The following is a 12,839-nucleotide window of genomic DNA, read 5'->3' as shown; positions in this document are numbered from 1 at the left end:
AGTACATGGCTAAGGACAGAGAGAAGTGGAGGCAGTTTGTTGTGGCCTTATGTCCCACTTGGGATGAAGAGGATAAGTAAAGTAAGTATGTTCCAAGAGATGCTCTTCATTGCATCACAACCACTGGCGGATCTAGAAATTTTCATAAGTGGGGACCCACTGACTGCCTAAGAGGGGGCCCGCTCCAGTTACGCTTCCATGATTCCCTATATAAGCAACCAATTTTTTCCCAAAAAGGGGGGGGGGGGCAGCCTGCCCCCCCTAAATCCACCTCTAACAACTAGAGTTCAGCTTTAGTAAAAAAATTCCATTTCAGTCAATTAATGATACTAAATCTATTTATTTGTGTTCAGTTATTTCATTTAGGGGATTTCTCTAAGTAGGTGTCTTATCATGTGACTGTAATGTCATCAACGTTTTATCATGATTTACTCCTTTATAATAGAATTCAAAATTAAATTATAAGGAATGACCAATATTTTTTTCTGTCAAATCGAAATAATGTCAAAAATGTGGTGCACACTTTTTATTCAGTGTCACTGCACCATATTTTGTATTATTTCTTTATAGACAGAATTAAAATATGTCATTCTTTAAATATCACAAAAACTCATTTTTTCATCTGAACCTTTTCCATCCTAGCTGAGATGAGTTGTCTTATATTACCCATATGTTATAATCCCATCCTTTCTGATAAAGCATGTACATTGGAACTTTAATTTCCTACTTTCTAGATACAGATTTTTCATAAGATACTTCAGTCAAGAATTCTATAAAGCTACAGACCATCATTGAACAATTCAATTATTTATTAATGAATGAACTTTCCTTGCCAGTGCTATATAAATGTATGATAATCAATTATAAATTGATCAACTTTGTTTGATACACTTAGTGTGACAATGAAATTTTTAATATCTGAAGAATACTGGTACAAAGGGAACATAGAACTGTATAATATATAAAACTCTGACATCCATATGAATAGGAATATAATTAGAGTAAATGTTTCCGACACAGCAATCAAATAATGAAAGGCATCAAAATGTTTTTGATAAATGCTACTCAATGGCATGAATCTATGAAAAGATGTGGTCTGATTACTAATGAGATAACGCTCCACTAGAGACCAAATGACACAGAAATTAACAACTATAGGTCACCGTACAGCCTTCATAATGAGCAAAGCCCATATTGTATAGTCAGGTTTGAAAGGCCCTAAAATGACTAATGTAAAACAATTCAAACAAGAAAAACTAACAGCCTAATTTATGTACCAAATAAACAGCTGCGCCATGAGCGCATGATATGCCTGTCGTCTTGTGTGTGAATTTTTATGCAATAATCATAAATAGTTTCTGACATACGGCGCAACATGTGAAAAAACCCTTTTTTTTTCAAAAAACTCAGTAACTCTAAAATAAAATTTTGAATCAAAACCAAAAATATACAGATCTTTAGATTAATATAGCTAAGGAGTGTGTAAAGTTTTAATCATAATCACCCCTGTTTTATTTAAAAAACTCAAAAAGTATTTAGATCGTTTGACCATCATAAGAAACAACTTTGTAAAGTTTCATGAAATTTGGATAAGTCATTCTCAAGTTACGGTCTGACATGTTTATGCCAAACAGACGGACATTTGTATACCATAATACGTCCTGTCAAATTTTTTACGGGCGTATGAAAATGAACGAAAAATCAAATAGGTAACACATCAACAAACGACAACCACTGAATTACAGGCTCCTGACTTGGGACAGGCACATACAGAATGAGGTGGGGTTAAACATGTTAGCGGGATCCCAACCCTCCCTCTAACCAGAGACAGTGTTGTAACAGTACAGCATAAGAATTAACTATTAAAATCAGTTGAAAGAGGCTTAACTCATCAGATGGATACAAACAGAAATACATAATAACTAAAACACAGAGAGGACATAGTTGGCTGGGTACCCTATATCCCAATAACAAACAGACACCAAGTACAGATCTGAAAGTACTCACAGTTACTGACAGCTAATTAGGCAAAAATTAAAAATATGTTTGTTTCCCCTCCCCCCACGTGTGTGAAAAATAAGCCCCCGGGTCAAAAAATTCTATTCCATAAAAAAAATGGAAATATTTTTTTTTCTCGAAAATAATTTGTTTCCATTTTTGGAAGGTGCTTAAAACCAAATGTACATGAATTAATAATCTAAATAAATACACTCAAATTGAGCACAAACAACTGATAAGTGGCCTTGATTGGATAAGTCAAATCATTCATGTAACCATGCTATGATATGCAATTATAAAGAAAAAAAAAAGAACCTGCCTTCCTGGTCTGTTTGCAAAAGGTAGACTCGGGGGAGGGGAAACAGACATTCTTTAAATCTCGCCTTATAAGCCAATAGCAACTATAAAAAATAAGGCATCTAAGACCAAACGTTTGTTCATCATGGATATCTTTATGTATTGATAATGTGCCGTTTGGTAACTGTTTAAATAATGTGCCACAATAAAAGTATAAGCTCTAAATGGTTAAAAAAAATATCATTATAAACAATTCCAAGGCATTAACCAAAGACGTTAACAGTTACACTTCCACCAAGATAGAGACAACAACACGTTAGAGATCAACATCAACACACAATTGAATGGTGGGAGTAAACTTGTTCTATTTGTATTCATATTAACACAATTTAATCCTGCTATTTATGTTTTAAATGATGACTGAACTACATTTATAATCATTTTAAATTTTAGAATATATTTTTTATAATAAATTTTGAAAAAGAAAAAAAAATCTATAAGATCCAAATGCCACACTGAGCACAGCAGTTTCCTGTACTAATTGTATGAATGTGAACAGAGATTTGGGGTATACATCAATGTGAACAGAGATTTGGGGTATACATCAATGTGAACAGAGATTTGGGGTATACATCAATGTGAACAGAGATTTGGGGTATACATCAATGTGAACAGAGATTTGGGGTATACATCAATGAGAACAGAGATTTGGGGTATACATCAATGAGAACAGATTTGAGGTATACATCAATGAGAACAGAGATTTGGGGTATACATCAATGAGACAGAAACCTAACTATGCAAATAAACAAAAGACACTTTATGGTCAAAATACATTTCAATAATAGGCTGGAGTCTATACAATATTAAAGGCCATATATATCGCAGAGTTGTAAAAACATTTAATTTTTACTTCTCAAATGAAAAAAAATACATGGAATTTACATTTTAAAACAACAAATTCATATTAAAAACATATTCAATTTCTCATATATGTGGGGAAAACAAGCTTTGTTCTAATTTTCCCATATTCTTTTTTAATTTTTAATCCCCTTATGCGAATCTTGGATACAAACATCATAAAAGTAGCCAATTCTGCCAAATATTTACCTATCTTGGACAAACAAACTGATATAAATATCACTTTCATCAAATAAATACTTAAAAAATGCCTACTGTTCTCACTAGAAGCTTGATAGAGTAATGGACATCTACTATCATCAATGTCAAACTCCTGAAGGGATATAGCCTCATCCCTATCTGTGGGGTTTCTCCACGCCATTTCTTCTTTTTGCGGCTGTCTGGCGCCCCACCAAGTCGATGTAAAACTCCAAATCATAGAGAGACAAGGTATTGAAACATTCGACCAGTTTTATTAATTTCTTCAATATTTTACGTCAGACTGACAAAAATTTAAATCCAGCTATTGTGTAAATAATATTCCACTCAAATGAATAACAGGCAACATCATGGCTCTTTTGTCAAAAACAAAATCTAAAATCAATACATTACTTAAACTGCAGTATCCACAAAACGAATAATGAATTGTTAAATCTAAGTTTTACATAACTACAAGGAAAGGATTAATTTCAATAAGATAGATAAACCGTGTTTTCTGAAAGAATACAGTTGTATTTCCACAAATGAACAAATTTTAGACACAAAAAGGCAATTATTATCCAAAATGCACGGAAAATTTCCTTTATAAACTTCTAAATCACAATCATTCACATTTTTCCAATGGAAATTATTTCACTTGAATGTGTGTAGGCTTCATACGATGATCAGTTGATATTTCAATCACAGTGCACAGCTGTCTCCATAAAATATACTACATCTATACAAACTCATGACTACAAAAGCCACAGATAGTGGTCAATGAGCCTCAATTACAAAATATAAATTGAAACTGTCATTTTTACAGATTTCGATAGCCAGACATATATTCATGAAAGAGAGAATGTAATATTTTTGGTCTCTCTACGGTATTGGTAATGTTTAATCAATACCTAACCCTTAGAAGAAATTGTTTGTGATGAATTGGATTTTTTGGCAGCGTATACAAAATCGGAAGACTTTCGAGGAAATCAGTGTAAAATCTGTCAATACTCTATTTAGAATCGAGACTAACAAACTCTTTAGCAGCGTATACACAATCGGAAAACTTTCGGGGAAATCAGTGTAAAATCTGTCAATACTCTATTTAGAATCGAGACTAACAAACAAATAGATATATATTGAACATGTTATAAAATGTAAGTTCTAATACAGCTTGGTTAAGAATTATGTCTTATCTGAGGTTTATTGTTAAATTAGTTGGGGCTATAAATAATGTTTAAATTGCTTTCAAAATCCAAGTGCATTCCTCCTCATAATATTTAATTTCTGGAGAAATGGTTAAGAAATGTCTTCAAATTTTAAATACTAATATCAGTTGGAATATTGAAGATTGGATGACAGTATGGGTTCAAGAGCAGATCCAGCCATTTTTAAAAGGGGTTCAAACCATATTTCCCCATTCAAAAGCACTGATTGTCAAAAAAGGGGGGTTTCAAACCCCTATAACCACCACTGTGGGCTTGTGAACAGGGTTGTCAAGACAATGACAGCTGATCATCACAGGACATTTTTCAGTAGCATTGGATTCTATAATTCTTGTTAAATACTATGAGCATTTATTTCATCTGTTTGTTGGTTTTCCATGTATGTTCCAATTGTTCTTTATAAAAGTTTAATACAATGTATTTGGTAGTACATGTAATTACCATCTCAGATGTTAAATAAAATTGTCCAGAATACAAGGTTCAATTATAGAAAGAACGAGAATGTGTCCATAGTACACGAATGCCCCACTTGCACTATCATTTTCTATGTTCAGTGGACAGTGAAATTGGGGTCAAAACTTTAATTTGGAATTAAAATTAGAAAGATCATATCATAGGGAACATGTGTACTAAGTTTCAAGTTGATGTAACTTTAACTTCATCAAAAACTACCTTGACGAAAAACTTTAACCTGAACTTCGCACTATCATTTTCTATGTTCAGTGGACCATGAAAATGGGGTCAAAACTATCATTTGGCATTAAAATTAGAAAGATCATATCATGGGGAACATGTGTACTAAGTTTCAAGTTGATTGGACTTCAACTTCTTCAAAAACTACCTTGACCAAAAACTTTAACCTGAGGCGAACGGACGCACGAACGAACGAACGAACGGGGGCACAGACCAGAAAACATAATGCCCCTCTACTATTGTAGGTGGGGCATAAAAATAATCAAAACAGAGCTCCAATGACATCCACATTCTACTTATTTATTTGACCAGAGGCAATTTTTGGTTCTTTTTAACTTTTTTAAATTTAATATCTTACAAGATTACCCTAATTCTTAGTAAAGAGGGTCTTAAAGTTTGGGTCTGGTCTAGTAGCACCAAGTAGACATTGAAGTTACTGTAGTTTAGTGTAGATTCACTAATATTTGTTGGATATCAATTTTCGTTGATTTTATGGGTAAAAGAGAACCACAAATTTAAATGTTCAACGAATTACAAATTTTCTAAGAGATTGTATGCAGAATTTGCCAAAACCATGAATTTAAATATTTAGGAATATTCAATTTTTGATAATTGAGAATTCCTAGATTCTGGAAGAAATGCACAAAAATTTACAAACTGGCTGCCTATATCCAAATTTATTTACAAAATACAATTAATGTTTGTTTTTATTGTGTTAGAACCTTCAACTGTTTGAATCAATAAAATTGAAGATGGTTTAATCAAATAGCAGAGAAATATTGGTTGAAATCAGAGTGAGGCTCTATTGATTTTTCTCTAGTCTATATAACTGTGACCTGAATGTTGTATTGAATAACACTTATCCCAATACACAATCAATCAGTCTGCTCCAATAGCCTTGATAGATCACAATCTATAGCATAGATTCAATTTCAACAAATTCATCATTTTTCTTCACATTTTTATTATGAGAGGACAAAAGAGAGGTGAAAGATTCCAGAAGGACAGTCAAACTCATTATACATAGATCGAAAATAAACTAACAACGCCATGGCTAACTAAGAAAAAGACAAATAACAGTACAGAACATAGAAAACTAAAGACTTAGCAACACAAAGCCAACCAAAAATTGGGGGTGATTTCAGATGCTACGTTAGGGAAAGCAGATCCTGCTCCACATGCTCTAATGATGACAGTACAGTGTGAACTGATCAATCAGCACAGTGTATCAATACAAAGCTATTCTTTTCATGTAAGCAAATAAGAATAATGTGAGGTTTTACAAGAATATCATATAAGACAGGGAACAGATAAACTAATTACTTTAATACATAATCATTGTGAAAATCAATAACAATGAGTGATTTTAAAGTGAGCAGAGAATCCTATTAATTTGATTTTTGGTGGATCTTATTGGTTATCATGCCTTCTATTTTATAAAGGAATGTTGTTGTACTTACTAGGAATAATGTAGTCATTTTGTAGGGGGCCAACATTCTCACTACTTCTCCTCTCGGTAATTAACAATCTATGTGATAGATTTATACCTCCGGCATATGTTCCTCTCCGGGGCTGGGTCTTAAAACGCTGTATAGATTCTGTGTCAAAAGTAAAATGCTCTGGTTCTGGGGTAGTTACTTCACTGGGTTCTTCAACTTTAAAGACTGGATTACTCACTCCTCCAGGAAGCTCTTCATTACCACCTATGAGGCTTTCTTCCGAAATGGTGGATACTTTAGATACAGCAAAATGACTGACTTCAATCCTGGGTGGTATTATATCCTCACTGTCACCCATACTTCTTTATATCATATTTTTTCATAATTCTAACGCATTTTCACATCTTTTCATTATTCCTTCTTTAAACTTTACTTCTGAAATAGAATGGCAGTCAATAATCAAAGAGTTGATTATGGTTCATTTTAAAATACATTTTTTGGAAACTTATATTGTAGGATTAAACATCAAATTAAAAATCGAAGAAGAAAGGCATAGACTTGACAAACACAAGACCAGCAATCTCAGAATAAACTGTCTGTTTTTTCTACTCTTTTGTCAGGGTGTTGTCTAATTGACACTTTTCTCATTTCCATTCTCAATTTTATGGTAAATGATAATATTATCAAATTAGGGAAAGTGTTTCTTTCAGTTTGCTTCACTGCTCTTTGTTTTTCAATGTGAGTTTTTATTATAATATCAAATCATATTCAGTTATCAAGGTTACACAAGTATTTTGTGACCAAGTATTAACACTGTACATGTACAAAAAGCATTCAAACCACCGCTAACTTTTAGGACATGATTAAAAATTCTGACTTTATTGAAGAAGAAAAGATGGAGATGAATTGGCCATGTTCTCCGAAGACGAACAGAGGACTTGAACAGTCGCCCTAAGATGGACACCTGAGGGGAAAAGAAAGAAAGGACGCCCCAAAACAACTTGGAGAAGAACAGTTGAAGCTGAAATGAGGAACATGGAATCAGCTGGAGAAATACAGAAGAAAGCACACAACAGAGATGAGTGGAAAGATCTAGTCCTTGCCCTATGTGCCTCCGGGCATAATAAGGACTAAGTAGGTAAAACTTTCCCCTACTTTCTTTTTTTTACAACCCTGATAGGACATGCACTAGGATGGGTTATTGAACAAAATGATCAGTAAAAAAAACATAAAAAAAAAGATATTCATGTATTTGAATAGTAAAAAAACTTCAAATAACTCTAAACCAATTTAACCAGCCATTTTCAACAGGAGGAAATGCCTGCTCCAAGACAGTTACATGACAAGTGTTTTTCATTTGTTAAGATGCATTTGAGCTTTTGATTTTACCATTTCATAGGGTTTTTCTGTTTCTGTATTTTCCTTGCAGTTTGGTAATTTTGTTATAAATTTACATGTGCAGTGCACAGAATATTTTTTAAAACTACTATGATGATGGTGCTGTCACTTGCCAATAACCTGCATTTGTTATCCTTTCAATTTATAAATTTAATTCAAAAAAAAAAATCCAATTTCAGAAATCCATATTTTTTCTGTATAATAGAAAAAAGTTTAACTAAGTGTGAGAAAAAATTTCAAAACTCAAAATCCATTTGATGCTTTTTCTAATTATTTTCATACTTCTCTGTACATTTAACATGCTGTAAGGGAGACAACTATGATTATCATTAGCAAAAATAATAAGACACAAATTAAATGCAACAGTAACCATTTCACCATGAAATACAATTTGTAGGTATATTTAACTGTGATCACCAAATCTTATGATAATTAAATCAAATGTTTTGCTTTAAACTAATAAAATTATTTCTCAAAACTGTAATTTGTTACTGTAAAACTAGTCTTTTTCTCCATATAATCCCAAAAATTACCTTTTATAACATTTTTTAATTGAACATTGAAAGAAATCCTGGTTTTTTAACTCATTTTTTTTAATAAATTTTACTTAGTATCTATATCTCAAATGTGTTTTCTCATAATACAAAACAATAATGCCTCTCTAGTGGAACAAAATGAGGTATGTGTAATGCCTCTCTAGTGGAACAAAATGAGGTATGTATAATGGTCCTTTCAATCTTCATTCATGTAAGTTTAAAAAAATTATGTTGATTCAGAAAAGAAACAATAAAATTTACCAAATTCTAAAAAAAAATATTTAATATAAGAACATTACAATGTTTTTTTTACTAAATAAAATTTCTAAGATTATTCAAGTAAGTTCATAGAAAATATGAAAATATGATTTCAATTTGGGATTTTAATTCCAATGCATGTGCAGGATATGCCATATTATCCAATTGAACAGAACCCTTGCAGTTGGTAAATGCAGGATTGAATGCACCCACAACCAACTTGCAAGTGGTTAACTCATTTACAACATTCTTTACAGTATATACTACTTCTGCATTTTTATGTTCTACAAGGGAAGTAACTCATTCTTGCTTAAAATGTATTATTACAAATAGTGGACATTGATTTTTCTACCATGGTCCTTGAATCAGTTAGGTGTTGACCTTCAATCTCTAATTGTATGAAGGACCATTGCTACAATGTACTTGACCCTATCATAATAAAAGAAGAGAATTTCTACAAGGTATACATCTAATCCCCTGGTAAAGTGTTTTTGCACTGTATTTTAAATTTTAATAATTGATCAGAAAGTATAAGACCTTTATTTATACTAAGTTTTGACTAAGGGGTATATAATTTTTCTCTAGAATACCTACTCTGCTAGAACATCCTGGTTGTTGCCAGTTGGCAAAGTAAGAGCAACTAAAAGAAGTAAACTCAAGCTTTCATTCAATCTTTGAAATATGGGGAAAACATGAACTGTTTGTTATAAAATTGGGAAATGGGAATTGTGTCAAAGAACCCAAACAAAGAGCAAACAGCCAAGACCACCAATAGAAAACACAGCCATAAAATCCACTACCTATTAATATTTTTTTTCGATGTTATTGCAACGATTCCAAGCTTGATTTTACTTTGATGTTGCTTTTATTTGACAGAATACCAGAAGGTCCTAGCACAGAGAAGGTAAAAAATAATACTATGCATGAATTCATTAATATAAAAATAATCTACCTTTAGACCAACATGAATGCAATTGGTCTTTCGACAGGCCTTAGACATTCTGTCAATGGCAATAAAATATTGGCAATGGGAAGAAAATAGTGCCTGTGGGCTTTCCTACTCTCCTTTTGGGTAGTTCTACTTTCATTCCCTTTGATCTATTGTATTTTTTATTGTTTATAGGGGTTGAAGTTATAACCAAGATAGATTCTGTAGAGTTCAATATAATTTTCACGTTGTTATCTCTCCAATTTGATTTTACCACTTTCAGTATTTTGATCAACAGTAATTTACAATTAGGCAGTGGCTATTTGACTGGCACCGGCAAAATAGCAAATTTGCTATTAAGCCGGCACTGAATAAAACTGTTCATTGATGTGATTAGTAGAGAATAAAAAAGCTTAATAATTTAAAATAATTTTATCACAATATCAAGCAGTACAATCAAAAATAACAAAAATGTCAGTATTCACCTCAGAAACAAACAAAACCTTTAAATAGACTTATTAAGAAGGGATATAGTTATGATACTGTTGTCAGGGCTTTAAAGATTGCATATTTTGGCGTTAATATTGATTCACTTATAGGGTCTTTGTTAAACCCCTTCGCATTTTTGCGCCTGTCCCAAGTCAGAAGCCTCTGGCCTTTGTTAGTCTTGTATTATTTTAATTTTAGTTTCTTGTGTACAATTTGGAAATAAGTATGGCGTTCATTATCACTGAACTAGTATATATATTTGATTAGGGGCCAGCTGAAGAACGCCTTCGGGTGCGGGAATTTCTCGCTACATTGAAGACCTGTTGGTGACCTTATGCTGTTGGGGTTTTTTTTCTATGGTCGGGTTGTTGTCTCTTTGACACATTCCCCATTTCCATTCTCAATTTTATTTCATAAATAAATAATTTATAACTTTAGTATATTAATTAAAAGCATGAAAACACATTTGTAAATTACATTATGAAATATAATTTTTTTCTAAAATATTTATAAAAAAGTTGATTTTCAAATCTGTGTAAAATCTTTGGTTTAAATATCCTGCCAGTGATAAAAATAGTGTTATGCAAAACTACATCATAAAACAGACATGACAGACAATATTAATAGTTGCTTGCTTGGTGTTAATCGTGAAAAATCCTGCATTCTCACAATTTCCTGGGACTTAATATGACCTCACAAAAATCATATTTTCAGCAGTTAGAAAATCAACTTTTGAAACTCAATATATATATGATAAATAAATTTGAAGAAAAAAATAATTAGAGAAAAACAAATTTCTAATGTGTATTGGGTTGAGCTAGATTAACAAGGAACAGTGTCTGTGTAACTTACATAATATTTTTTAAATGAGAAAATACAAAAATAAATACAATTAAAAACCAATTGTTCAGAGAACTATTGATGGTCTTTCCACCAGTAATGATTTTTTTTATGTGAAAATATTAAAATTTGGTTTTAAATGTCAATTTCAGTGTCAAATGACAACTTATTGTACGCTGATTCGAAAAATATAAGGTTTCTACACAAAAAGATATAAATAAGGTAGATAATTTTCTACTTCCGGTACTGTCTTATAGTTTACTTGATGCTGATTCCAAAAATATATGGTTTTACATACTTTTACAATAATTTATTACAAAAATTAGTTACTTCCGGTTTACAAAAGGTCACTTTCTGTTAGCCTTTTCAACGTCATATTGCTTGCAACCTAATGCAAAAAGTCTGATAGCTTTAACATGAATACATATGAGGTAAAAGCAAAGGTCAAAATCTAGAACGTTAAAATAACATATGACCTTGAGCTCAATTTCAAGGTCATAAACCAAGGACCTCAAATCAAAAGACTCTAGGTATTTACTTTATATTGATAATGAGTTATATTACCATACAACTGATATTAGATATAAAAAGGGGGAAAACTCGCATCAAACATCTACTTATCCTTTCGACTAAAATTTATGTGTAACTACATGTCGCGACTAACAATTGTGTGAAAATATTTTGTCGATATCTTATGAGATTTCTGAAAATGTGAGATAACAAGCCAAAATCAAATTTTTGAACTTGACCTTCACCTTTGACCTTGACCTCATTTTCATTTTTTTTTAACCAAGGACCTCAAATCAAAAGACCCTAGGCCTCTATCACTTATGGTTTACCAGTTAGAAATGCATATTCTTATATCAAACATAAAAGGGGGGAAAACTCTCATATGGAATCTATATACGGCTTCGGTCAAAAAAAAACAGAACATCCTGAGGATATAACGAGCAATTTGGAAAAATAAATTTGTCAGTTTCTAATACGGTTGCGAAGCCTTAAAGATAACAAGAAAAACAGTGTTTGGGGAGATAACTCTTATTTGGGAAAGTATTCGGTTAAGCAGAGTTGGTTTCAAAAGCGTAAAAACTGTTCGATATCACATTCCAAAAATCTAAGCAACATCTTGCAAAACAAAAAAACAGCGAAGGAAAAAAATTAGGCGGAAGAAAAAAACTAGAGGCTCTAAAGAGCCTGTGTCGCTCACCTTGGTCTATGTGCATATTAAACAAAGGACACAAATGGATTCATGACAAAATTGTATTTTGGTGATGGTGATGTGTTTGAAGTTCTTACTTTACTGAACGATTTTGCTTCTTACAATTATATCTATAATGAACTTTGCCCATTAGTAACAGAGAACTATATTTGGTAAAAATTTACATATATTTACCAAATCAATGAAAATTGTTAAAAATTGACTATAAAGGGCAATAACTCCTTAAGGGGTCAATTGACCATTTAGGTCATGTTGACTTATTTGTAGATCTTACTTTGCTGAACATTATTGCTGTTTACAGTTTATCGCTATCTATAATAGTATTCAAGATAACCAAAAACGGCAAAATTTCTTTAAAAATTACCAATTGGAGGGCAGCAACCCAACAACCAGTTGTCCAATTCATCTGAAAAATTCAGG

At 32.0% G+C, this 12,839-nt stretch overlaps 1 protein-coding gene across 3 annotated transcripts in view; it reads right to left on the bottom strand.

Moving 5' to 3' along the window:
* LOC143078729 (uncharacterized) overlaps window positions 1–12,839 on the bottom strand; it is a 41,852-nt gene that overhangs the window by 18,443 nt on the left and 10,570 nt on the right. For 2 of the 3 annotated variants that reach the window (XM_076253675.1, XM_076253676.1), the window contains exon 2: window positions 6,773–7,186. In XM_076253675.1, the coding sequence (XP_076109790.1) occupies window positions 6,773–7,109 (337 nt within the window). In that variant the 5' untranslated portion in view covers window positions 7,110–7,186. Of the gene's footprint in view, window positions 1–3,471; window positions 4,134–6,772; window positions 7,187–12,839 lie in introns of those variants that run through there. The other variant, XM_076253677.1, reaches the window with a different exon arrangement.

Source organism: Mytilus galloprovincialis, chromosome 6 (assembly GCF_965363235.1).
Source record: "Mytilus galloprovincialis chromosome 6, xbMytGall1.hap1.1, whole genome shotgun sequence".
Lineage (NCBI taxonomy): Eukaryota > Metazoa > Mollusca > Bivalvia > Mytilida > Mytilidae > Mytilus > Mytilus galloprovincialis.
Note: the sequence above shows the minus strand (reverse complement) of the source record. Positions and strands in the feature narration are given on the sequence as shown.